General features: G+C 59.8%; 1 protein-coding gene across 11 annotated transcripts; it reads left to right on the forward strand.

Annotated features, from left to right (window-relative positions):
- The first annotated feature begins 199 nt into the window (after positions 1–199).
- WIZ (WIZ zinc finger) lies at positions 200–26839 on the forward strand. 11 transcript variants are annotated; one of them, XM_042249754.2, is made up of 14 exons: positions 200–353; positions 1758–2021; positions 3828–3936; positions 7057–7129; positions 8995–11162; positions 12258–12581; positions 17252–17422; positions 18304–18807; positions 19861–20259; positions 20831–21382; positions 22506–23033; positions 23227–23646; positions 23914–24109; positions 25115–26839. In XM_042249754.2, the coding sequence occupies exons 2-14, from the start codon at positions 1821–1823 to the stop codon at positions 25272–25274; spliced, it is 5805 nt and encodes a 1934-aa protein (XP_042105688.1). In that variant the 5' UTR covers positions 200–353; positions 1758–1820; the 3' UTR covers positions 25275–26839. The 11 variants fall into 11 exon arrangements, with proteins under 11 accessions (XP_042105688.1, XP_042105691.1, XP_042105690.1 ...); XM_042249755.2 differs by lacking the exon at positions 200–353 and adding an exon at positions 600–988; XM_042249757.2 differs by lacking the exon at positions 19861–20259.
- The last annotated feature ends 317 nt before the right edge of the window (positions 26840–27156 follow it).

Consider the following 27156-nt stretch of genomic DNA (forward strand, 5'->3'; position numbering starts at 1 on the left):
TGGACTCTCAGGTCGCGCGGGCCCTTTAAGGGTCACCCTTCTGGCCACTCCCAAAATGGCGGCGCGCCTGCTGGCTGCCCCCCCACCGAGGTGGCGCGGGGGGGCGCCCCAGACCTCCCCATCATGGCGGCGCGGCGGGGCTGTCGCGCTGAGGTCACGGCGGCGCGCCGGGGGGGCGGGGCGGCGGGGGGAGCGATTTAAAGGGACAATGTCCCCCGAGCGGTGGAGGCGGCGGCGGCTGCGGAGGCCGCGGCACCGGCACCGGGAGCCGCAAGGGCGGTAGCGGCAGCGACGGCCGCACCAAAGAAGGGAGCGCCGAGCCCCGGCACCCAGCCGGCGGCGCCGCCTCCCCGGTGAGGCCCGGCCCGGCCTGGGGAGCCCGCGGGCGGGGCGGAGCCGGCACGGGGAGGGGGAGGCCCGGGCCGGGCCGGGCCAGGCGGGACCCCCCGGGGCGGGGGGCGGGGGCGGGGCCTGTAGGGGCGGGGCCTGGTCGGGGGCGGGGCCGCACAGGTTGGGGGGAGGAGCGGGGGTCTTGGGGCAGGTGTCCCCCACCCAACCTCGGCGCGTCCCGCGGGGTCTCCCGCCCCGAGGTGCACGGGCGGAGGGCGCATCGCGTGGACCCTGGCGCCCCGAGGGGTGTGCTGGCGCGGCGCCGCCACCACCCCTGCGACCCCCGGGGGCGTCCAGGAGGGAACCCCCTTCCCCACGCTGCCAAAGTGCTCCGAAGTTGCGGTCCCGCCCGTTCCCCGCGGGCAGTGCCCACCCGGTGGGCACCCGCAGGTGGTTCCTCGGGGCCTGGGCAGGGACCCCCACCACAACGGCCAGTCCACGGATAGGCCCCCTGGGAGCCCCCAGGCCCTCGAGGGCAGCGCCTGCAGCCAGGCCTGGAGCCCCGGCCCCGCCCCGGTTGCCTGGGATCGGCCTCCCTACCATCTCCCTGGGGAGGGCGCCTCATTCCTGCCCTTCACTTTCCGCCGTTACCTTGAAGGTATTTATAGGTGGAGAAGACAGCCCCCACCCCCCATGGCCTCCCCAGGGTCCTCATTTCTGGACCAGGAGCTCCATCCTTCCCTTTTGCCCGCAGACTGGAGAGATCTTGGGAGGGTGGGATGGAGGAACCCAGGCAGGGTATGCATGAGGGGTAACGTTGGGGTGAAGCAAGAGGGTGAAGGCTGGGGTCACTTGCGGCTGAGTGTGAGGGTGAAAGGGTTAATGCTGGAGAACCCTAAGGTTGTGTGTGGAGGCAGGGTTGGAGTGTGGGAAAAGTGAGGGGTAACTGATCTGGGCAACAGGAGTGAGAAAAGTGCAGGGGTAATGATGGGGGGACTTGAGACAGTGTATGGGATCAGAGTGTAGCAGTGCTGAGGCACGTGCATAGGATATACACGTGCATGGAAGTGAGTTCACAACTGGGAAAAGTGCAACCATGAATGAATGAAGGGAGGCATCTAGGAGAAGTAATAGGTTTAATGCTTCAAGAAAGCAAGGTGTCTGAGCGTGAATGCTGTAAAGTGGGGGAAACTGAGGCAGTGCAAAGAGAGGAGTTGTGGACGAAAGCCGAGGTGTGCTGAGATTAGAGACCACTGAGATCAGTGTGTAGGGATAGGGCCTCAGCACTGTGGACTTGCTCATCTGTGCTTGGGGGGTAAACTGAGGCACCAAGCCACAAGGGTGAGGACAGGGACTTTGAGGAAGCAGAAATTGAGGCAGAATCCCTTCCAGCCTCCCCTGAGCACCTGTCTCTCTACCCCCACCAGACCTACAATGCCTCACTGAGCCGGGCCAGCAGCTGAGTGGAGCCAAGCAGAGAGCATCTATGGATGGGCCCCTGGCAGGCGGCCTGGCCGCCCCAGATCGTCCTCGAGGCCCTGAGAGACTGCCTGGCCCAGCGCCAAGAGAGGACATCGAAGGTGGGGCCGAGGTTGCTGAGGGGGAAGGTTGCATCTTCCGGTCTACCCATTACCTGCCTGTCACCAAGGAGGGCCCTCGAGACATTCTGGATGGCAGAGGTGGCATTTCTGGTAAGAGGGTGGGCCCTGTGGCCCTGATGGGAACATCCAGCCAGGTCCCCAAGGCTCAGAGAGGGCCGAGTCACCGAGCCCATCAGGGCCTGAGTTGGGATTCTGAGTCTACCTGGGTTCAGAGCCTTTGCCTTCTGCTTAGTTGCCCATTTTACAGTTGTGAAAACAGAGGTCTCGGGATCTAATGACCTGACCAAGGCCCACCCCAGTGGAGAGCAAGGAGCTGGGACTTGACTCAAGTCTGCCTGGCTTCCTTCTTTGAGCATACTAATGGGGTCCAGATGCTCAGCTTAGCACCCCTGAGCTCCCCTCCCTGAACCCACTTGTTCTCCAGGCATGCCCCCATTCCGGTCAGTCTATTCCAGTTCCATCTTGCTGCCCGGTCTTGGTGAGTCCCACTTCTGAGCCAGGGGCCCAAACAGCTTATGCCCCCTAGTGGCCGGGGAGAGACTGGGTAGTCAGGGATGACAGCCATCCCTTTATGCCTCTGTTTCCCAACAAAAGGGGATCTTGCACCATCCCCACCTAAAGACTTGTCATTCCTTTATTAAATACTCAGCAACTACCATGTGCCAGGCTCCGTTCTAGCTGCTGGGGATACAGCTGTAAGCAAAAGCGACAAGAGTCCCTGCCCTCAGGGACCTGACGTTCTAGTCGGGGAGACAGACAAGCAATTATACAAATAACATACGGGCAGGTAGTGACAGGTGCTGTGAGGGTATTAAACAGAGTGCCAGGATCATGCCTGGGGGAACCTGGGAAAACCTCCCTGAAGGGGTGGAATTTGAAACAGCAGGTGCAGAGGCCCTATGGTAAGGAGGAGCCTGGTGTAGTCAAGGGCCAGGCAGGAGCCTGGTGTAGCTAAAGAGTGGTGGGTGCGGTGTAGGCTGATGTACTCTGTGTGTCCCTTCATCTCCTTGGCCTGCTCTAAAGGCCATGGTTTCTAGGAACGTCCAAGCACCTGATCATGGGTCTCCTACATGCCAAGCCCTTCATGTGATCATCTCCTGTCATTCTCAAAAGAACTGTGTGGGGTAATCTTGGTCATTATTATCCAGTGTTAGAGATGGGGAAACTCAGATCCTGAAGTGTCAAGTCAATTTCCCAAGGGCCCGCAGCCAGGCAGTAACCTGGCTTGACAGCCCGCATACTTCACCACCACCCTATGTCAGGGCATCCTTGACCTGCTCCAGCTCACCTTAGTGAGGCTCGTGAAGCTCAGTTACTTACAGAGCATGGCATGCTAACCTCCTTGGAGCTGGACACTGGTGCGCAGCCAGGGACCAAGCGTACACTCCACGTACGCCCCCGCTGGACCCTGCCATCTGGGGTCAGACAGACAGACAGACCAGCCACCAGCTGTTAAGACATAGTTGCAGAGGTTGCAATGGGGAGTGGCCAGGCTGAGGGACACCCCGGAGTCCTGGCTGAGGCACCGTGAGTCAGGCAGGGGGCAGGGGACATCCAGACGGGGCTCCACACATGCAGCGGTGTAGAGGTGACTAGTGGTACCCAAAGGTGTCATGCAGGAGCACGAGAGGGCAAGACCCTGTTCAAAGAACCATATCCTCCCCCAAACTGTTAGGAACCAAGGCCCAAAGAGAGGCAAGACCATGTCCCAGGTCATGCCGCTGACCAGGGCAGGTCCAGGACTGTGACTCTGTGGGAGTCCTGGGGAACGGACTTTGGGGCCTAGGGCCCTCTTTGGATCTGACTCTGAGGAACTGGGCATTCTGCTCTACCTGGCAGAAGTTCTGAGGACTTCCCTGCTGGTCCAGTGGTTCAGACTCCACTCTTCCACTGCAGAGGGTGTGGATTCGACTCCTGGTCCAGGGAACTAAGATTCCCATGTGCCACATGGTGTGGCCAAAAAAGAAAAAGAAGAATTGCAAGTCTGGAGAGAGGGAGCAAGTAGGTAGGTGGGTAGGTGTGTGCTCACTCCCCCTGGGGAGTCCACCAGGGTCCAGGGCACGTGCCTGGGGAGGAGGGGGGTTGTGGTTGCTGACGGGGGACAGGTCTACTCCTAATGGTACAGCTGAGCATCTGGGGCATGGGGCGAGGGCTTGACTTGGGGTAGGGTCATGGCCTGGAAGGTGGAGAAGGATCTGGGCTTCACACAGAGTGTCTGCCCCACTGCCCTCTTAGCCCGTTCCACCCCGCCTTCCCTAGGCACCTGCCGTAGGAGTCTTGTGATGCCTATAAATAGGAACAGCCTCTGAGGCTGCCATTCCATGCTGAAGCCTGGGCCCTCCCTCATCCCCACCTAGTCCTGGGAGTCCCTCAAGAGCACCCCTGGAGGGGCTACCTCCAAACTCCTCCACCTAGACATGGATGAACCCACTGCCTCTTCTGTCCTTCATTATAGCTGTTGGCCTTGGCCTCACCTGCAGCCCATCACCCAATGCTTGGCTTCTCCGGTTGGCTGGGTGCACCTGAAGCCTGGGGGGCTGGGATGGTCCGTATGGATTTCTGAAGAGTCTGGTGCATGCCTGGCATTGGGACCAGGGAGCTAAGGGACAAACAATGCACCCTTTCTGCCCTCATGGGGTCCCAGAGTGTGGAGTGAGTGGGCCTGAGGTTCACGGTCAAGCCTCCACCTTCCGACTTGGGGGGTGTCTGAACCCCAACCTGGGCAAACCATCCCCCCTCCTCCCCCCACCGCTGACTCTCTTGATTGAGCATTTACTCTGTGATCTTCCTTGGCGCCCGCCTCAGGCCCTTCAAGACAGGCCATAGCTGTTGCCCTTATATCGAGGAAGAAACAGGCTTGGAGTGAGAAAGGCATGCCCTTCAGTCTCCCGCTTGGCCTTGAACTGGATCTGTCTGACTCTGATGTCTAGACTCTTGGCCACTTCGCCAAGCTGGCTGGCTTGGGCTTCAAGCTGCTCACGGACACCCTTCTCATTTTCAGTTGCTCACTTTCAGACCCTCTCGGGGACCCCAGATGGCAGGAGCCAACGAGGACCCCTCGGCACGGCATCACTGGGGGCTGCATCCAGAGTGCCTTGTCTGACCCATAGGGACTTCTGGACCCCCTCCCAGTGGTGGAAGCCACCAGATGAGCCCCCAGTTCCCCCAACAGTCTTGGATACAGGACCCTGCTTGGTCTGCTTCCTCCAAAGCACCTAAAAATAGGTGCTTCACTGGAGCCGCTCAAACAAAGAGGCCAATACGGCCCCCTGGCTCGTGGAATTCTTAGACAACGGCAATCGCAGAACCATTGAATCTGGGACACTCGGAATCTCAGGAGCTTGGGGTCCCAGAATCTCAGAATCAGGACATCTGGACCCTCAGACTTGCATGAACTGGCTGGCCTCTCCCAAGAAGCTCACGTCTGGGACTGTTGTGTTCTCAAGAGACACATTTCTTGGGGTCTTACTCCCTTAGCTGGTCCAGGCCTTCATTCCCCAAGCCTTGAACCCTCTCCAGCACTCCCCTGACCCTTGCATCCGGGCTCAACCCTGACCTGGCCCCGCTCCCCATCCGTCTACCACAGAGCTTCTCAAAGGAAGGAGTTTCTGCCCCCAGGGGACACTGTGGCCATGACTGAAGACAATTTTGGTTGTCATGACTGCAGGTTCAAGGGTGGGGGTGGCTCCTGGTGGGTGGAGGCCAGGGGTGCTACTGAAGATCCCACAATGCACAGGATGCCCCCCACCCCAGACAATAATTCGGCCCCTCAAGCGAGCAGCACCACATTTGAGAAACTGTTCCAAGGGATGCAGAATCCTGTATCCCCATCACACTCTCACCTCCTGGAGGCCACGTGCCAGTCATGCACCTTCTCTCAAGCTCAACAGAAAGACCCCTGTGGCCGTGATCACAGCCTGCTGACCCCTACCCGCCACCCTCATCAGCTCTGAATTCCTTGACCCCTGACAGTCGGCTCTCAATCTCCTGGGCAAATTGGAGAGTAGGGGATTGGGAAAAGTATCCATACCAACCCCGGCGCTTAGCCCTCTTTCTGGACCATCCTCAAATTGAAGCTGATCCAGCAATTGCATCTGTTGGGCTCTGGATGGGGCGCAAGATCTCCCAGTATGTTAACCTTGGCCCCGGCAATTGGCCTGTGCCCTGACTGGCATGCTTGCCTGCATCAGGCGGGCGTGGCAGGCAGAGGAGGCGCAGGCCAGGATTCCTGTGGTCACTCCAGGCATTGGCTCCACAGGCGGATAATGGAGAGTTGGCTCTATCTGTGTGAGGGTTCCTAGGAGGGATCAGATTCCAAGTGGTAGGCCTGAAAGGGGGTCTGGGAGGCAGGAGGCAGGGAGGGGCCCTCTGCAGCTCAGGCTCAAGGGCTCCTCTCTCTTCATCTGGCAGCTGTTGGTTGAGTACCTGCCATGTGCCAGGCACTGAGATGCTGCAGTGAGCGAGGCCCCTGGAGTGGGGGTGGGTGGCTTACGTGCCAGCGGAGGACCCTGGCAATTTCAGAGAGTGCTAAGGAAAGAAAAGAAAGAAGGCAACGAGCGAGGAAATCACTGGGGCTCACTTTAACAGGTGGCCAGGGAAGGGTTCTCCAGGCAGAGGGAATAGCCAGTGCAAAGGCCCCGAGGCCAAAGAGTGAGGTGGGCTTGAAGCTTCATGAGCTGTCTGGGCAGAGTGAGAGAGGGGTGAGGAGGAGAAGGCAGAAAAGCTGGAAAGACCCACAAAGGTCTGACCTCACAGGGCCTTGCAGGTGGTAGTTGGGAATCTGGCTTTTATTGGAGGTATGATGAGAAGCCAGGCAAGTTTTACCAGGGTGTGACTTTAAAAAAAAAAAAAAAAAAAAGATCACCCTGGCTGCAAGGTGGGGGACAAAGAGAGGAAGACTGAAGGCAGCAAGCCCTAGTGGTCCCCTAGGAAAGCCAAGAGGACCCCTCCAGAGAAACCCCTTTGGGGCTCAGAAGTACAGAGGCCAGAGGCCTCTCAGGGGAGAGGGGTGGGGAGCCAGCTGGGCCCTTCCAAGGTGCCCGGTTGGGCTCCCGGAGCTGGGGTGCTGTGAAGGGCTCCAGCCGGGGGGACCCCAGCCCCTCAGGGTCTCCCCTCTCTGTTGCAGATGGGCAGCCCCACCCTGGCCTCAGCGAAGCCCTTCCCCGTGCCACCTCCGCCACCCATCGGATCAGCAGCTGGTGAGTTGCCACGCTGGCCCTGACCTCAGGGAGGGCAGGGGGGCGAGCAGGACATACCTAGGCCAAAGAGAAGTCCCCAGGAGTGAGACGGGGTCAGGAGGGAATCAGGACACCAGGCAGGAGGAGGTGGCTCCCCTCAGGCAAGCCCCTGGGCGCTCGCAGGGGGTGGTGGGAGGACTGGGATGAACACAGACAGTCAACTCTCATTATCCCTGCCGGGAGCAGGGCCAGAAGGCCAGGAGCCCGGAGGTTGGACCCTCGGAGCCCTGTCTCTGCCAGGTGACCCTTAGAATAGGGTTCGGCCTCTCTGAGTCTCAGTTTCCTCATCTGTAAATGGAGTCCTTGTAGCGCATCTCACAACCTCACCTCGAAGACCAGAGGGATGTAGCGTCGGAGCAGGAATCAACAGCAGTGCTGATGGCAGCAACCTTTTATTAAATGGCTTGAAAGTGAAACTGTTAGTCGCTCAGTCGTGTTCGACTCTTTGCAACCCCATGGCCTGCAGCTCTCCAGGCTCCTCTGTCCATGGGATTCTCCAGGCAAGAATACTGGAGTGCGTAGCCATTCCTTTCTCCAGGGGACCTTCCCGACTCATGGATCAACCTGGGTCTCCCGCACTGCAGGCAGATTCTTTACCATCTGAGCCACCAGGGAAGCCCCCTATTAAATGGATGAGCAGGCGCTAATGTATAACAGCGTCCATATTGGGATTAATAATAGCTCAGTTATTTAGTGCTTTCTGTATACTGTGCTCTCAGCGTGGGACTTTACCCCACTAAATCTTTGCCATAGCCCTGGGGGGAGTGGGCCCGTTAACATGGAGATAACCCCATGATTTCTGCTCAGCCTCGCAGTGGAACCCATCTCCACATCTGTTCCATGGGTGTGATTCATAGCCGCTCGTGGAGGCCAGATCTTGAAAATGAGAGAAATCGATCAGGAACAGTCATAATAAGAACCCGCATTGGTTGTGGGCCTACTGGGAGCTGGGCTTCAGGCCAAGTGAAGCGTTTCCCAAGCACTGAGTTGCGTCACATTCACCCTGCACTTCACGGGGTCAGGGTTCCCATTTGAAAGCTTGTGGTTGCCATCATTTAAATAAGCACCTGCAGCATGTTAAGTTTTCTTTGATTACGGTGTGAGAAAACTCCCTCCGTCACTGCATACAGGCACAGAAGCTCTTGGTTCTCGGGACTTGTCCCCATTTTTAGGGCTGGAAAACTGAGGCTCAGTGAGGTTGCCGCGCCTCCCGTTGCCCCTCAAAGGAGGTCAGGGTCACCAGAGCCACAGGCTGCGCAGGACCTGACTCTGCCCTCCTTCCAAGATGGGAGACGCAGGGAGGAAAGTGCATTCTCATGAATGTTTCCTGTTGCCGAGTTTTACCAAATTTGCTGGAAAGAGGAAACTCAATGCACAGATCACTCCAATTTGGGGAGGACCAAGACAAAAAAAGCAGCCTGCAGCGTAACCAAAATGGGGGTCATCTAGGACCCTCCCAGGGGACAGATGAGAGTTGACTGTGCCACCAGACTTGGAGACATTCCTTGTGATCCCCTCTGTGGTCTCTGCACACTCCGCCCCTGCCCCCATCCACCACAGTACAGCAGGGCTGGGTTCCATACACAGGCATGAGACCTGGGAGCTGAATCTTGTATTTGACCCAACTGCTCTGGAAGGGTCCACACATACTCCCCCGACCTCCCAACTGACACCCACACACTCCCCGCCTCAGTCCCCACGGGTTGAGTTCTCTGGAACCTGTCTCAGACCGCCTGGGAACCACCCCCATCCCCTCACTGTCCCTTGCCCAAGAAAAGGAAACCAAGGCCTGTGGCTAACCTGTCCCCATTGGCCCTTCCTTGCAGCTGCTGGGATGAAGGCAGCCTGGACTTCCAACCGGGCTCCCCCTCACCCCATCCCCTGGGCCACTACCCAGACCCCCTGGATGGCCGGGGGCCCTGGGAGCGGCCCCTGATTCAGGAGGCTGGAGAGGACCTCCCATCTGAGCAGAGGTTCGAGGACTCCATCATCATGAGAACCGTGAAGCCCCATGCTGAGCTGGAGGGCTCCAGAAGGTTCTTGTACCAGCACCAGGGGGAATCGAAGGTATTTGAGAAGGTCCCCCGGGGTCGCCCCAGGTTCGACTGGCTGCAAGACGCAGATGAGGTGGTCCCGCTCCAGGACACAGGGCTGGACATGGACTTGTCTCCCCAGCCACCACCCCTCACCTCCTTCAGGACAGTGCTCGTGCCCGTAGATGATACCACGAAGACATTGGATGGGCCGGTGGTGGGCACCAGAGAGCACCTGGCAGGCCTGGAGGGCCTGACCCAGCCGTCCGAGTGGAGCCTGCCCCGGTCTGCCTCAGAGGTGGCCACGCAGACCTGGACGGTGAACTCAGAGGCATCTGTGGAGCGGCTGCAGCCGCTGCTATCCTCCGTCCGGACAAGGCCCTACTTGTGTGAGCTCCTGGAGGAGGTGGCCGAGGGAGCAGCCAGCCCCGACGAGGACGAAGACGAGGAGCCAGCTGTGTTCCCGTGCATCGAGTGCAGCATCTACTTCAGGCAGAAGGAACACCTCCTGGAGCACATGAGCCAGCACCGCCGAGCCCCGGGCCAGGAGCCGCCGGCTGAGCTGGCCCCGCTGGCCTGTGGCGAGTGTGGCTGGGCATTCGCCGACCCCGGTGCCCTCGAGCGGCACCGCCAGCTGCACCAGGCCTCCCGGGAGAAGATCATTGAGGAGATCCAGAAGCTAAAGCAGGTCCCAGGTGACACGAACCGGGAGGCACGGCTGCAGTGCCCCAGATGCATCTTTGGCACCAATTCCTCCAAGGCCTTCATGCAGCATGCCAAGCTGCACACGCAGGAGCCAAGGGGCCCAGCGGCCCAGGAGCCCTTTGGGGGCAGCAGCGGGACGGGCAGCCCAGGCCCCGACGCCACCTCCCTAGCCTACCAGCCCTACGGAGACCCCTCGGGCCTCAGCGCCTGTGTTTTCTGTGGCTTCCCCGCGCCCAGCGAGAGCCTACTCAGGGAGCATGTGAGGCTGGTGCACGCCCATCCCCACTGGGAAGAGGAGGATGGTGAGGCTTTTGAGGAGGAGGGCCCTGCCAGCCAGCCCGGCACCAGCCAGGACGCCTACACCCGATTCTCTGAGGCCGCCGACTACTTTGGCAAAGCTGAGCCGCTCTTGGCCCCCACGTGGCAGGAGAATCCTGCTGGATACGACCCCAGCCTGGCCTTTGGCCCAGGCTGCCAGCAGCTGGGCACGAGGGATTTCCCACTGTCAAAGCCACTCCCACACTGCTCGAGCCAGAGGCCCCTGGGAAGGCCAGCCTTCCCCTCGCCACTAGCATCCGCCGCCTACTCCTTACAGGCCAGCAGAAACAAGAGTGTTGTCCAACATCAGGGGCTCCCAGGCCACCTGGAGGACCAGAGGCACCCATGGAGTGAAGAAGATGAGGAGGAGGAGGAGGAGGAGGAGGAGGAGGAATTACTGCTGGCCTCAGAAATGGACTTTCCCCTCGAAAACAGGGTCTTCGCGCCGCCAGCCAGCCCCGGCCTCATCCCACAGCCAGCCCTGGAGCTGAAGCGGACATTCCGAGAAGCCCTGCAGACGGCGGTGGCCTCGAGGGCACAGCAGCAGCAGCTCTGCGGGATGGTGCCTGTAGTGCTGGTGGCGAAGCTTGGGCCGCAAGTCATGGCTGCGGCGGCCAGGGCCCCCCCAAGGCTCCAGCCTGAGGAGCTGGGGCTGGGGGGCGCCCACCCCCTGGACTTCCTGCTCCTGGACACGCCACTGGGTGGCCCTCTGGGGCTGGACCCATTCCTGGATGGGGACCCAGGGGTGGCACTGAAGCCTGAGGAGCGGAAATGCCCCTATTGCCCTGACCGCTTCCACAATGGCATCGGCTTGGCCAACCACGTGCGGGGCCACCTGAACCGTGTGGGTGTCAGCTACAACGTGCGGCATTTCATCTCCGCTGAGGAGGTGAAGGCCATCGAGCGCAGGTTCTCTTTCCAAAAGAAGAAGAAAAAAGGTAGGGTGGCTCCACTCCAGCACCCACCTCCCTCCGAGGCCAAGGCCGGGGAGACGCATAGCTGGGCAGCTGAGTCCTGAACCAACAAACCCTCAATCTAAAGCCTCCTGTAGTGCCCAGCAAGGTGAAGGCAGGGAATTGGGGCCAAGGTCACTGCATCAGAGGAGATGTGGGGACATCCCAACTGTCTGACGCTTCCAGTAGCTGGAGTGTGGGCTCCTCAGCCCCACGCAGAAAATATCACTGAATCCTTCATTCGACAAATCTTTACTGAGTGAGGTCACCACAATGAACAGGAGTCCCTGCCCTTCTGGACTGCACAGTCCCAGAGGCATGGTGGGACCCTGGCTGACTTCAGAACCCCTGGGGCTGCCTGTGAGGTATGCTGATTCCCAGGCACCAAGGTTCTGATTCCAGAAGTCTGTCTCCACATGAGTGCCCTGGGGAGTTCTGATACTGGCAGACATGGAGCCTACATGGGGAGGGGCTGGTATGGTGTTTGAGAGTGTGTGTGTGTATGTGCACTGCGAGGAACGGGCAGGGGACCAACTGCCACAAAACTAGGCAGTTACAATGTTAAGGGACCTGGGCTGTGATGGAGCAGCTCGGGGAGGGGTTTGGGGAAGCCCAGAGAAGATCCCCAACTCTGTCTGGGGGATCTGAGCAGATTCCCAGAGGAAGGCATCCCACCCATTGATCCGTTGCTTCATTCAGCCAAGGTTTCATTGATAACACTGGGGTGATACAGACATGAGCTCTAGAGGAAAGAAGGGTATTAATCAAACACTTGTCCAAATGACTGCAAATCTATCCTGGAGAAGTATTTCTGGGGGTGAGGTCCCTGATGCTTTGAGCTGTGTGAAGGGAGACAATAGAAGGCCAGGGAGAGAAAGCTTCTTGAAGTGAGCAGATGCAGGCAGGAGCATGTACAACAAAGGGCAAGGGAGGCATCCAGGGTGAGAACCAGCACGGGGTGTGTGATCCACTGGGGAGCGGCCCTGGGAACGGGGAGAGCGGAGGATGTAGAATAACACACACACACACACACACCCGCCCCCCACTCAGGCAGTCCATGTCCTCTCTCTCTCTCCGCAGTGGCTAACTTCGACCCGGGCACCTTCAGCCTGATGCGCTGTGACTTCTGCGGGGCCGGCTTTGACACTCGGGCTGGCCTCTCCAGCCACGCCCGGGCCCACCTGCGTGACTTTGGCATCACCAACTGGGAGCTCACCGTCTCGCCCATCAACATCCTGCAAGAGCTGCTGGCCACCTCGGCTGCTGAGCGGCCCCCCAGCCCCCTGTGCCGTGAAGCTGGGGTGCCGCCTAGTGGCTTCCTGACCTCCCGCCGGCCTCGCTTACCTCTTACAGTGCCCTTCCCACCCACCTGGGCTGAGGACCCTGGGCCAGCCTACGGAGATGGTAAGGGGAAAGGGGGCAGGCAGGCTAGAGCCCTGACCCTTCCCAGGGGCCTGGAGGGATGGAGGAGTGGGAGGTGGGCCGCCACTCTGCTTTCCTGCAAGTGTTTTCAAGTCACTTTACCAAGTAGGTTGACTACTGTCCTGCCACGTAGGGGTCCTTTCTATTTTACTCAGTGGCTGGGCTAGGGCTCTGTCCAGGTCCAGTTCCTCCCTGCTCTGCCTGACAGTGGTTTTAACAGAAGCTTACTGATCTCTTGACTAGGAGCCAGATATTCTTCTAAGCCTTTAACAAATATGAACTCATTTATATCCTCATAACAACCCTTTAAAGGCAGGTGTTATTATCCCCATTTTACTGATTAGGAAACTGAGGCTCAGAGATCTTCATTAATATGCCCAAGGTCATACAGCTGAAAGCATGTGGAGCTGGGGTTTGAAAGCCCAGAAAGCATAAGCTTCAGAATCCTTGATCTTAATGATGTCTTTTACCTAGAGCAGCACTGTCTGGTGGAACTTCCTGAGACAACAGAAATGTTCTCTAGAGACTCACACTGTCCTACAGGATCACCACCACTGGCCACATACGGCTGTTGAGTCAAAGGCAGTTAGTACAAGGTTAGTGGTGATCCAAGTGGACAGTGTAGCTCTAGAGTTTACGTTCTAGATTTTCAGTGGTGCCTACAGTGTCCATCTGGGCTTCCCAGATGGTTCAGTGGTAAAGAATCCGCCTGCCAATGCAGGAGCCACAGGGACGCGGGTTCGATCCTTGGGTCAGGAAGATCCTTTGGAGGAGAAAACGACAACCATTCTCGTATTCTTGGTGGGATGATCCTGTGGAGAGAGGAGCCTGGTGGGCTATAATCTATGGGATCACAAAGAATCAGACAGGAGTGAGCAGCTGAGCACACAGGCATGCACTGTGTCCAGCAGCACTGATAACCCCTCTCTTAAGTGAGTGCTTGCTGTGTCCCAAGGTTTCACCTCACTTACACCTCACAAGAGTTCCATGGAGCTGAGGGTTTCTGTGTTCCTGTCTTTTGGATAAGGAGACTGTGGGTCACCCGCTCTGCCACAGCCGCAAAGCAGCACAGCTAGACGGTGATGTCAGAGGCTTGGGATGATCCAGAAGTAATATTTTTGTGAAGGAGCCTGGGGCAGGACTCCGTGGAGGAAGTGGAAATATGAAGGACTCAGCCTTGCAAAGCCTGACTTTGTGGGAGTCTTTACTGAACCTCACAGGAGAAAAACCTCAGCAGTGAGGAGAAAGTAGGCTCTGAGGGATGGAGAAGGTACCTGGACAGGGGAATTGTCCAGGAGCTGCTTGGGCCCAAGGGTTCCTTCTGTTTCTCCTGTTTTCAGGGTCCTGGGCTTCCCAAGTGGTGCTAGCGGTAAAGCACCCATCTGCCAATGCAGGAGATATAAAAGATGTGGGTTCAATCCCTGGGTCAGGAAGATCCCCTGGAGAAGGGCAGGGCAACCCACTCTAGAATTCTTGCCTGGAGAATCCCGTGGACAGAGGAGCCTGACAGGCTACAGTCCATAGGGTCTCAAAGAGTCAGACATGACTGTAGTGACTTAGCGCACTCGTGCACGCGCGCGCGCGCGCGCGCGCACACACACACACACTCTGAGCACGTGCGTGCGCGCGTGTGCGCACACATATACGCACACCCCTAGATCTGTACTCTGCCTTTGCTGGATCCATCCACGAGACTAAAGGACATTTGAGGGTCTGCAAAGGGAAGCGTGCGGCTGTTGAAGCCCCCTCCCCTTCTTGGACAAGGAAGAGATTTGAGGCCCAGAGAGAGGATAGTGGTTAGTTGAGATCACACTGAAGGGAGAGGCGGAGTGGGGCCGTGACTTCAGGCTTCTTGCCTCTGTGAAGGCTATCCCCTAGGCAATCAGCTCATATGCCTGGCTAGGTTTCCTGGTGTCTCAATGGTGGCTGGGAGGTGCCGTTGCTCTGAAGATGGCTAGTTGTGGGTGGGAGTGGGGGAGGGGGCAAGGCGGGGACAGGAAGCAGTTTATAGGCTCCAACCTTGGCCCCTTCTTTCTCTGACTGAGTCCTGAATGTCAGGCTTACACTCTTTACTTGGTACCCGGTTCAGGCACCCAGGGGATGACAACATGCAACCAGCAGCCAGGTTCCGTTTCTACCAGAAGCACAATGTACCAGCCCCCAGTTAGTGCTGAGGAAGCTGACCATGTCACTGGGACAAAGGAGTCAGCCTGCTACCGCACTGGCCCTGTCCTTGGGGGGTTAGCGGTATGATCAGTGTTTCGCTGAATATGTTGGGGGTTAGGGTGTTAAGGAGTGGTTGAGAAGATCCTAGAAGCCTTGAGGAACGATGCCCAACAGTAGGGCCAGGTCTGGGCACCAACCACGAGAAGCGGCCATCCTTCGGAGGATCTCCCATGCCTCCCAAAGTGGGCGGTAGGGAGCGGACTCCAAGTTGGGGGCGGGGCAGTAGTCAGATGCTGGTCCCACCCAGCTGTCAAGTAACAGCTGGGGGCAATCCGTTTAGTTTGGGGGAGGGAGAAGAAGGTTGCCGGCCTTATGTGGAGTTCGGTAGGCTTGCCAGACAGCGCCGTCAGGGGACAGCTGGATGCCAGCATGATGTTGGGGGATTCTCCTGGTTTGGGGATCAAGTGTCTTCCAGGATTCCTGACCCAGAGGGGAGACTTCCAAGGAAGGGAATGAAACAGTGTCCCCGGGCAGGTCCTAGGTCCTCCCGTCGGGCTCTAGGAGCTGGGTGCTGTTAAGGCGAATGCATGTGGCCGGAGGATTCCCATCGTAGTCTTAGAGATGTCTAGGGTACGGGGAGAATGTCTCGGGCCATTGAGACCCGGCTAGGGCAGCAATTAGCAGCCGCTAGTAGCACTGCGTGCGTGAGCGCGCGAGCTCTCTGGTCGGGCGGGGACAAGGGGTTCGTTCGCGGTGCTCGGCGCTCGATTGGCCGCCCTGGGCGCTCCCCGAGGGGTGGGGCGGAGCGGAGCAGGCTCCGCGGCGGCGGCAGTCGGCGTTCGGCTGCTCTCGCCTGGGGCGGCCGCCCCGCGTGCGCCGGAGCCAAGATGGCCGCCTCCACCGCCCAGTGCCGAGTGACAAAAGCGGAGAGCAAGGCGGCGGCGGGGCCGCGCGCGGGGGGCGCCCGTGAGCGCGCGCCCGCGGGGGCGCCCCCGCCGGGCCCCCCGAGCCCGGGCCCCGCGGCTCTTCCCGCGCCGCCGCCGCCGCCCCCACCCCCGCCGCCGCCGCCGCCGCCGCCGCGGGACGGGCCCAAGGCCGAGCCGGAGCCGGGGCCCGGGCCCGCGCCCGCGCCGGGTAAGAGCCCGCGCCGGGGAGGGTGCGGGGAGGGCAGAATTGGCGTCCCGCCCGCCCCCTGCCGCAGCCGCCGCCCCAGACACCCGCCGTCCAGTCTCCGGGACTTCCCCTCCCCCCAAGCGCTCCAGTCGCGGGGACCCTGGGCCTCCTGTCGCGGCTCGCAGAGTCCCAAGCTTCAGAAACACTCTCCGCCGCCACTTTGCGGAACCCTCTCCCCATCTGACAGATAGGCGCTGAGCTCCTTGGAGCCCGTGGTTTGCCTCTCACCGCAGCCTCTGTTCCTCCGGCGCGGAAACCGACTCCAAGTCACTTCAGCCTTGACACGGTCGCTGCCCCGACTGACAGATGCGCCCACTCCACCCGGAGACTTTGACAAAGTCCTCGGCGTCCCAGGCGCCCACCCCCGCCGAACCCCAACTTCCTTTCTCCTTGCCTCTGTAGGACTCAGACTGAGCCTGGGACCTACCTGTCCGTCCCTTCTCCCCCTCCCGCTGCTCACAACACGGAGCACCTCCAGGGCCCCATCTGACACACCATTCCTTCATTCTGACCTCTCTCTATGCTCTGAACGCGAAAACTCGGACTCAACAGGCCTCTCAGTCCCCTTTCTCCAAAAAATTAGGCCATGAAAACTCACCTTTGATTCTCTGTCCTCATAGACATCTTACCCAGAGCTAAGCTTTGCAGTCTGATGGAGGCCTCAGAAACTTCTGAGAAAGTTCAGTGATGCCCATTCTCACTGTCCCCAGTCAGGACTCGGCCTGTCCCAGGCTCACAATTCTTACCTGTACCCTTTCCTTGGGCTTAGCTTGAGATAAGAAGACCAACCTAGGGCGCCCAGTTGTCTTGCCTGGTGGAGATGCCCCACAAGTCTTAAGGAGCGTCCCTTTCAGTCCTGTGCTGCCTGCCTCTGCACTGCCTCTGTGGCCTCTGACCCTGGCTTTTTCTTTCCGAATCCCCCTTCTGACTGCCACCTACCTGTCCCCCCATGACTGAGAGATGCTCCGCTCCGCTCCGCGGAGAGGAGCCCAGAGACCTCTCTGCCCGGAGAGATATTTTCTCTGAGATTAGCACTGCGTCCGGTGACCTGTCTGTGCTGTGGTAGGTGGAAGCCGTTCCTAGTCTGTGCTGTCAGTTGGCGGCCTCGACATCCCTGCGTCGTATCGGAGCTCGGGGTTATGGATGGAGCCTCAGCTTTCATGGGGTGAGCTGCGTCCCAGAGTGAGAGCAGGCACCAAGGATGAGGAAGAAGGCTCCCACTACCACCAGCCCTACGCCCCTGGCCCTCCGTCCTCACAGGGGTAGACAGCCCACACCTTACCTGGGCTGAGCCTGTCTTCCCAACCTCACAGGCCTGGGTTCTGAGGAAAACGCAATGGTGGCCATGGACTTGGGCTCCCCCCCGCTTCCCAAGAAGAGCCTGCCTGTCCCTGGGCCCCTGGAGCAGGTGGCCAATCGGCTGAGCAGCAAAATGGCTGCAGAGGTTCCTCATGGTAGCAAGCAAGAGCTGCCGGACCTCAAGGGTGAGTGGCGCAGGTGACGAGGGTGCTGGCCAGGCTGGTCACGCTCTCAGGGAGCTCTTGGGCTAGGGGGTTAATGTGGGGGGAGGCCCTAGGTTAGCCACAGCTTTCTCTCTGGCATCTCATGGTACTAAGGAGACCCCCGGCTGTCTTCTCTCTTGAGTTTTTGCTGCCACAGGCATGCTTGGCCTTGAGCCCTGGTCAGGGGAGGGGCATCCAGAGAGGCAGTGGGCACGGTCATCAGGAGCGTACCCCCCAGACCCAGTTCATTTGCTGACTTTGATTGTTGGTAGCTGTCTGATCTTCTCCATGAAACTGCCTTGTCCGTCCGTTGATTCTCAGGTCGTTACTCAGTAATGGCAGGCACTGTGCTGGACCCTTGGAATGTGAGAGATGCAAAACAGACACTGCCTTTGTGGGACAGCAAGGCAGAGAAGTAGAGATGAGGGCTCTGCAGAAAAGCGTGCAGACAGGGCCCCACGGAGACCATGGCTGAGGCCCCCAGCCTAGCATCTGGGGCACGAGTTAAGCTACTCTTTAAAGTGTGTGTCTAGCAGGTCAGCGTCTGTATGAAAACCTGTTGCCAGGACACCCTGGTACATTAGAAATGTGAACAGAATGCCACTGGCTGGACCACCAAGGGCTCTGCCTCCCGCTGTGTGCCTTTGGGCACAACTTTTCCTCCCCCTCTCTCTGAGACTCAGTTTCCTATATTTGAAAACTGAACAGACTAAATCCTGCCTCATTAGGGTCATTTTAAGTGTGGGAGGGGTTGACAGAAGCCAGGAGCCTGCGTGAACAGGACCTAACGGGGAGGAACAGCGGGAGGGCAGAGCCTGTGCAGCCTGACAGACAGCTTTCCCGGCCTTGGTCTCATCCTCCAGCCCAGAGCCTGACCACCTGCGAGGTCTGCGGTGCCTGCTTTGAGACACGCAAGGGCCTGTCCAGCCACGCGCGCTCCCACCTGCGGCAGCTGGGGGTGGCCGAGTCGGAGAGCAGCGGTGCCCCCATTGACCTCCTCTACGAGCTTGTGAAGCAGAAGGGCCTGCCTGACACACCCCTCGGGCTGCCCCCAAGCCTGACGAAGAAGTCCAGCTCGCCGAAGGAGATAGTCGCTGGGGCCCCACGGCCTGGCCTGCTCGCGCTGGCCAAGCCCCTCGATGCCCCTGCTGTCAACAAGGCCATCAAGTCGCCTCCCGGCTTCTCAGCTAAGGGCCTGGCCCACCCGCCCAACTCCCCACTCCTCAAGAAGGCATCGCTGGCCCTGGCGGGCTCCCCTACCCATAAGAATCCTGAGGACAAGAGCCCCCAGCTGTCTCTGAGCCCCCGACCAGCCTCTCCAAAGGCCCAGTGGCCCCAGTCTGAAGATGAGGGGCCCCTGAACCTCAGTGAGTGCGGGTCCTGGGAGCCGAGGGAAGGGCGGGGCCTCAGGCTGGGTCGTGGGGCTCGGGGTGGATGCAGTGGGGACCCTAGCGCCTGCGTGTCCTGGGTCGGCTGGGTCAGAGTGTGTTGTGTCTCCGGTTGGGCATATTACCTGTCTCCCGTTTCACTTCGCCGTTCTTCCCCCGGAAGTCTGGCGGTAGCTACTAAACCTGCCAGGGGCACCAGGGTCATCCTTGCCCCTTAGGGCTGCTTTTGACCTTCGCTGGGCCTGAGAGTTGGGGCAGTGAAGGTAGCCAGGGATCCCATGGGGCACCTGGGGTCCTGCAGGTAAACAGGTGATCCACTAGCCAGGTGGGCCCGTGCTTGGCCCTGTCTTCACATCCTCTTGTTCCTGGTGTCCTTTGCAGAGGTACCTCCGTGCCCAGGGCTGGAACAGTACCTCTTGGGCTGCCTGTGGGCATGGCAAAGAAGGGCTTGGGAAGCAACTCCCAGGCGTGGTGAGCAGACTTAACAAAGGCCATCTCTTAGGAACTCAGACCTCCCCGCACATTTGTGGGCCTCAGGGTCTGAGAGTGAGCCTAGGGTCTGGCCCCTGCCCAACAGGGCACCCCAGTTGCACCTCATGTTCCAATGAAGCTGCTTCCATGGTCTTCTGTGCTTCCAGGAGCAAGGGTCTGAGCAGGTGTGCCCTTGGTTGTGTGATGCCTGGCAGCCAGTGTGCCCCTGCTTTGTCACCTCCAGCCCATCCTGCACAGCTTCCCTGGCTGAGCTACCTGGGAAGGGGGCCTGGAAGCCTCAGATTGTGCCATTAGAACTGGGCCGCTGCCTCTCTACCCCACTCTCTGTAGCCTTAAGCTCTGTACACTCAGCTTGACGCCAGAGGCCTAGGCAAGGAACATGACTTTCTGTTGCCCCAAACCTCATAAATCCACAGCAATGAGTCTTGGACTCCCACCAGCCTGGGCCACCGAGACTCACACCAGGCCTTCCCGCCTCAGTCCCGGAGGGCCGGCCGAGGTGGCGGCCGTGAACCGCCCCCCTGTGTTTTGTCTCCGCAGCTTTAGATAGTGACGGGGGCAGAGAGCTGGACTGCCAGCTGTGCGGTGCCTGGTTTGAGACCCGCAGGGGCCTGTCCAGCCACGCCCGCGCCCACCTGCGCCACCTGGGCGTCAGCGACCCGGATGCCAAGGGATCCCCCATAGACGTGCTCCACGGGCTCATCCGGAGGGCCGGCGTCCAGATCCGCCTCCCACTCGGGCGGGGCGCCCTGGCCCTGCTGGGGCGGCCTCCTCCCGCTCCTGCGGCCCTCTCCTTGCTCCCCCCCCCACCGCCGGCCAAGAGGGCCAAGCTGAAGGCCAAGGGTACGGCCAGCCCCTGGGGGAAGCAGGACCTCCCGGCCGCCGCAGCCGCTGGCATTTTCTGGGCCTCTGATGTGGAGCCGTCTCCTCTCAACCTCTGTAGGTTCTCGCTTCAGCTGCCCCCGTCCTCCCTGCGGGCCCTGGAGCCCCTCCCAGGGTGGGGAGTCACAGCCCTGTTCCTCCTCCTTCCCTGCTGAGGCCAGGAGTGGACAGGGGCCCTTAGCAGTGGCCCAGTTCTGCCCAGAAATCTTGCTGGCCGTTGGCTGCTAGGCCTTCTCTCTCGGCCTTTGACCTTCCCTCAGAATGAGGGCCAAGGGTGGGGTGCTGCCTCTTGGTATAGAAGGTGCCCATGGTTGCCCCTGGTCCGGATGGCAGGGCTACCACTTCCTGCCCCCATCCCGGTTGGGACCCTCAGAGCTGTGGCATCTTGGTTCTGTCCTTTTTCCACCAGGACCCAGGGCCCGCAGGCTCTCTCTAGAGCCTCCCTGCGCTCCTGCCGGGTGTCTGCCCCCAGCCCCCGCCCGCTCCTCAGCTCCCTCCCTTGCACTTACCCTCCGTCACCACCCCGGCCCCTGGACATGCTGCTGTCCATGCCCAGCCGACCAGGAGACCCGCAGGTGATGATGCTAACAGTGCTGGTGAAGCTAACCGCCCCTCTCTCCCGCTGCAGCCTCGGGCCCGGAGCCGGCACGCGACATCCGCTGTGAGTTCTGCGGAGAGTTCTTCGAGAACCGCAAGGGCCTGTCGAGCCATGCCCGCTCGCACCTGCGTCAGATGGGCGTAACCGAGTGGTACGTCAACGGTTCACCCATCGACACGCTGCGGGAGATCCTCAAGAGACGGACCCAGTCCCGGCCTGGCGGACCCCCCAACCCATCAGGGCCTAGCCCCAAAGCTCTGGCCAAGGTGGTGAGCAGCGGAGGTCCTGGCAGCTCACTGGAAGCCCGCAGCCCCGCGGACCTTCACCTCTCACCCCTGGCCAAGAAGTTGCCGCCGCCACCAGGCAGCCCCCTGGGCCACTCACCAACTGTTTCTCCTCCTCCCACGGCCCGGAAGATGTTCCCAGGCCTCTCCTCACCCTCCCTGCCCAAGAAGCTGAAGCCTGAACAAATGAGGGTGGAGATCAAGCGGGAGATGCTGCCGGGGGCCCTTCATGGGGAACCACACCCATCCGAGGGTCCCTGGGTGGCACCTCGGGAAGACATGACCCCCTTGAACCTGTGTAAGTGTGACCCTGGGGCAGGACAGGGAGAACAGGTAGAGGGGTCTTCCCCTCACTTGCCTCGGGGGTACCTGGAACACCCAGGGTTGAAATGGAAAAGGAAGTAGTACACAGGTCGAGAGAACAAGGGGCTAGCCGAGAGTTCCTGCTATGCAGACCCCCATCTGAGTGAGCTGCTTCTTGATGATTCTTCATTCCTGTGAGGGAGGCAGAACTGCGTCATTAGGCAGTGGTAGAGAGATTCTCTCTGCCATCTTTGATTGATTGGTAGTGGCTACCATCCAGATTTCAAGGGGAAAAAAAACACGCTTGTAGGGATCAATCAGTGATGTCTGCCATGGGCAGGAGTGTAAGTGCTGGAAATGGGTGTCTTTCTGATATTCCCGGTCACTAAGCGCTTGGCATTTGGAGTTCAGGTTAAGGTCTCAGCTGCTCCAGAGTCTAACAATACGTGACTTTGGACAGTTTCCTCTTTTGGAAGATGGAGATGCTCATGCTCCCAGCTCTACAGTTTTCCGAAGTGGTGTAAAGCACTTAGCTTTAACGCTGAAACAAAGCTCCGTGTATGCAGTAGTTGTAACATCCCTATTACAGCAAGCAAGAGTGCTCCCCTCTCGAACTGTCACTGTTCATTCTGCTCCAGTTGGTTGAGCTGCTGTGTGCCGAGCAGGTAAGGAGGGCCCAGGCCTCTGCCTTAGTGCTCACATGCGTTCCACGACTGCTGTAAACCACATGTTTTGAATTGCTCCTGCTTTAGACCCCAGGAACACAAGAGAGGTGGTTTCCATCTCCCATTTTGCAGAGGAGGAAACTGAGACTCCCAGCTTCACACAGGGAGTCACAGCCAAGCTTGCAGCTGAGTCCAGGATCCAGGGAGTGCTTGCCCCTCAATCCATTACAGAGTCAGGGATTCATCGTGAAGCCAGCTAGCGTTTGAGGTGACAGGAGCAGCAGAAGGGCTGGATCGTACTCAGGGGCCTCTGGAGGCAGATGAGGGAGCGGGTCCATTCAGGTCTGGGACTGCATGGATGGGCAGCGGGGCACTTAACACTGACCTTGAGCTTGGAGGCTTCCTGCCAACAGCCGCCGCCTCCCTCTCCTCCCCTACCCTGACCCACTGCAGCATCCCGGGCAGAGCCGGTGCGTGACATCCGCTGTGAGTTCTGCGGCGAGTTCTTCGAGAACCGCAAGGGCCTGTCAAGCCACGCACGCTCACACCTGCGGCAGATGGGCGTGACCGAGTGGTCTGTCAACGGCTCACCCATTGACACGCTGCGGGAGATCCTCAAGAAGAAATCCAAGCCATGCCTCATCAAGAAGGAGCCGCCGGCCGGAGACCTGGCCCCTGCCTTGACCGAGGACGGGCCCCCCACAGTGGCCCCTGGGCCCATGCAGGCCCCCTTGCCCCTGGCGCCGATGGCTGGCCGGCCAGGCAAACCCGGAGCTGGGCCAGCCCAGATTCCCCGCGAGCTCACCCTGGCACCCATTACTGGCACCAAGCATTCAGCCACTGGCTACCTGGGCTCCGTGGCAGCCAAGCGGCCCCTGCAGGAGGACCGCCTCCTCCCAGCAGAGGTCAAGGCCAAGACCTACATCCAGACTGAACTGCCCTTCAAGGCAAAGACCCTCCATGAGAAGACCTCCCACTCCTGTAAGCAGTGGGCGGCAGGGTCCAGGGAGGGCATCTGCCAGGGCCTGTCGGGCTGGGCAGTGCCGTGTCGCTCAGCCCCAGTGGGGGTCAAGGCGCCCGTGGGAGGCGGGACTGACTCCCGACCTGGGCAGTGCCTTCTGGGTACCCCTTCTCCCTCGGGGCTGGGGCTCAGCAGCACCCCCTCTGCCTGCAGCCACTGAGGCCTGCTGCGAGCTGTGTGGCCTTTACTTCGAAAACCGCAAGGCTTTGGCCAGTCACGCCCGGGCGCACCTGCGGCAGTTCGGCGTGACCGAGTGGTGCGTGAACGGCTCACCCATCGAGACACTGAGTGAGTGGATCAAGCACCGGCCCCAGAAGGCAGGCGCCTACCGCAGCTACATCCAGAGTGGCCGTCCCTTCACTAAGAAGTTTCGCAGTGCTGGCCACGGCCGCGATGGCGACAAGCGGCCGCCCCTGGGGCTGGCCCCCGGGGGTCTAGCTGTGGTGGGCCGCAGCGCTGGGGGTGAACCAGGGCCCGAGGCTGGCCGGGCAGCCGACAGTGGTGAGCGGCCTCTGGCGGCCAGCCCGCCAGGCACCGTGAAGGCCGAGGAGCACCAGCGTCAGAACATCAACAGTGAGTGCTGGTGGAGGAGGGTCGCGAGCTGCCCCCCGGGTCCTCTGCCATGCATCTCCCCTCAGGTCACTTTCCCAGCCACCCTCCTGTTCAGTCATCCATCCTCCATCCCACCTGTCCCACAGTCCAGGAGATTTCCATTCACCAGCCATCCTGACTCAAAATTCCCGCAGCATCTGCCCCTCACTCGCTAAAGGCAGGAACCTCTTCAGGGGCCTTGCCGTCCGGCTCATCTCCCGTCCCTCTCCCCACTTTTCCCCACCTCAGAATTTGAGCGCCGACAAGCCCGCCCTCCAGATGCCTCTTCGGCCCGGGGCAGCGAGGAGGCCAATGACCTGCACCAGAAGCTGGAGGAGGTGCGGCAGCCTCCGCCCCGGGTCCGGCCAGTCCCCGCCCTGGTGCCCCGGCCGCCCCAGACATCACTCGTCAAGTTCGTGGGCAACATCTACACCCTCAAGTGCAGGTATGCAGCCCTCCCCTGGGGGAGGGAGGAGGCTGCCCGCCCAGGGCTGGGCCTCCAGAGCCTCTGGGCCAGACTGGGGTGTGGCTGGACCCAGGGGAGGGGCTCCACACAGACAGCAGTACCCCGCAGCCTCGGGCCCTTGAGCTTTATAACCTGCAAGACCTGGGTTCAGTTGCTGGCTCTGACACACAGTTTAGTGACCGTGAGCAAGAGTTTCCTGCTCCATACCTCAATAATCCCACCTATAAAACGGGATTGATAACAGACCCACCAAATAGATTTGTTGTCAGGATTAAAAGTTGTGTAGTTACAAAACACTCAAACTGTACCTGTCACATAGTAAGCAGTTGGCGAGTGTTTGCTGGATTAAGGAGGAAAAAAATAGGTCTTAGTTCATTGTTAGCAAAGTCCATGCATCCATCAGTGTCCAGGAAAGAGAGTCTGGGATGCAATGTGCCTGCCTCAGGCTACACAGGCCAAGTCAGAAGTAGGATTCAAACCCAGGACTCAGAACCACGAGCTTCGGTTCTGGATTTGAGGCTGAGAGGGTGATGAGTGGGTGAATTGGGAGCCTGAGTCAAGTGGGTGGGAGTTGGTACCCAACCCCCCTTTCCCTGGCTCCCATCCTTCTCTCCTGGGGCCTGGCAGGGTTGCGTTTGCTTCCCTGGGGTCCCTGTCCGCCTCAGAGCACATGCTTCAGTCACCTGGCAGAGGTGTTTGGGAAGCTCAGTGACCCGTACCCAGCACCTGAGCTGGCAGACTGCCCTGAGCATAGTGGGGGGTCTCTCCAGGGGGCCCTAGCACGACCCCGTGATGGATAGAGGTAGCTGTAGGTAGGAGGACACCTAACTTCGGGTCCCCCTTCCCCCACATCCTGGGCCTGCTTTGTTCACAGTGAGGAGCAGCAGGTGTGCCTGCTGCTCAGGGTGCGGCCAGGGCTATGGTTCTGCCTCTCCTTACTGCAATGGCCACATCTTCCTCTCTCTGTTCCCTGCGCCCCCCCAGGTTCTGTGAGGTGGAATTCCAGGGGCCCCTCTCCATCCAGGAGGAGTGGGTGCGGCACTTACAGCGGCACATCCTAGAGATGAATTTCTCCAAAGCGGACCCCCCGCCGGAGGAGCCTCAGGCCCCACAGGCACAGACAGCGGCAGCAGAGGCACCCTAACACAAAAGCATTCCAGACCCCCTCTCAACGCCACCTTTCTCTCCTTTTTCTCCTTTCCTCCCTCTTTCTTTTCTGTTTCCAAAGGAGCAAGCCAAAACCTCAAACCGGCACCTTTCACGGGCCGGGCACACTACAGCCGGGGCACCGGAAGCCAGCTAGCCACCCTTCCCCTAGCCCAAGGACTCTGGGGCCACACACAGGGCACCCTCCTCCAGCCCACACCCACCTGCCCATTTGGTTCAGCAGTGGCAGCGGCCAGGTGTCTGGCGGTAGCCAGTCAGTTCACAAGGGAGGAAGACCAGCGTTCTCCCGCGTCCAGCAGCCAGGCGGGCTCTTTTTGCCATCTGTGGCCACTTGCAAAGACCCCAAGGACCCCTGTCCTGGTTCCCTCTTGCCCCTGCCCCTGTGAATATCTTCTCACACACGCACGCACGCACTCACGGACCTCGTGAGACCCGGGAATTGGCCCCAGCCCTCCAGTTCCCGAGTTGAACGACTACCACATCACGCCACGGTGCTTGCTCAGGAGAAGGCACACTCCCTCTGTGGCCCTCTGCCAGGGCCTGGGAGCCCCCCGCCTGAGCCCACAATGCCACGGAAATCCTTGTTGGCCGCCTCCCCCTCATCCCTTGCAAGAGGGGCCTTCCCAGCCAGGAAGAGCTCAGAGCTGACAGCTGCCTCCTGCCCTGTCAAGGCCCCCCCAGAGTCTCGGGGGCTCTGGGGCCTGGGAGGGGGTGGGGGTGGGACTCTCCTTCCCCACCCTCACCCCCCCCCTTTTCACTGTTGCTTTCTATGTATAGCTCCCTAGACCTTTCACTTTTTTAAAAACGCGTTTTGTGTAGAGAATAAGGAACGTGGATCTTTTTATTTTGCAATCCTGGGCCAGCTAGAAACCGGGAGCCGATTGCCCTTTTAACTTTTTTCAGTGGCCACATTTTGGTTATCGATGTACCTAGAAGTATGTAAATTAGATTAAATTTCTCTTCTGGAAACACCCCGGGGCAGGCAGCCAGCGTTGTGTTTTTCTGTCGAGTGGACAGGCTGGCATTGTCTGTCTGGCAGCCAGGGCTGGGATCAAGCCACCTCCGCCAAAAGCCCCTGGAAGCCCTGGGTTTTCCTGTTGGCCGCCAAGCCCACCAGCCCTGTCTGGGGATGAGCCTGAGTTCCCAGCTGCTGGCCTTCCATGGCAGGGCTGGTGGTCGGGGGAGGGGCAGCGGGTGGGCCTCTGGCCAGCTGGTGCGGCAGCTCCTGTGAGCCAAGGAGCAGAACCAGAGCTCTGGGCAGCTGGTCTGGGAAGGGAGCCAGGATTGAGCCGTGACTGAGGCCTGAAGGGCTCTCTGAGGGCAGGAGCTGTCCATCGAGGGTGAGGGGACCTTCACTAGGGGGGAGGGTGAAGTGCACAGCCGCTGGGACTGCCCTGCCTTCAAGACATGTGACCTGTGTGGGGAGATACACACGCACCCTGAACCCAACTAACACAAGGGGGAAAAGAGCTGCTGGCTCCTTTTCGTTGTTATTTATTTTCTCGTTCTGCAAATGTTTATTGAACGTTTCTGAGATTTTAAGAGATTTTGTTGGCTGCTGCTCCTTCTTGTTTATTGCTTGTGATTTTTCAGCTCATTATTTTCACTTAAAACAGCCAGGGGCTGGAAAGTGGGAATGACCTCCTGGGGCAGAGGCTTCTCCTACCCCAACCCCATTATCCTGGGCCCCCAACCACGCCCCTGACTGGGAAGGGGGGACTCACAAGCTGTGACAGTATGCACCCCCCCTCCCCAAGGGTGGTCTTGGCCTGCACACTTGGCATTTCTGCTTCTATGAGATCAGGATACATATCTTGCCTGCCGGAGGAGGGCCTCTACTACTCATGTCTAACCAATGC

Source organism: Ovis aries, chromosome 5 (genome assembly GCF_016772045.2).
Source record: "Ovis aries strain OAR_USU_Benz2616 breed Rambouillet chromosome 5, ARS-UI_Ramb_v3.0, whole genome shotgun sequence".
Taxonomy (NCBI): domain Eukaryota; kingdom Metazoa; phylum Chordata; class Mammalia; order Artiodactyla; family Bovidae; genus Ovis; species Ovis aries.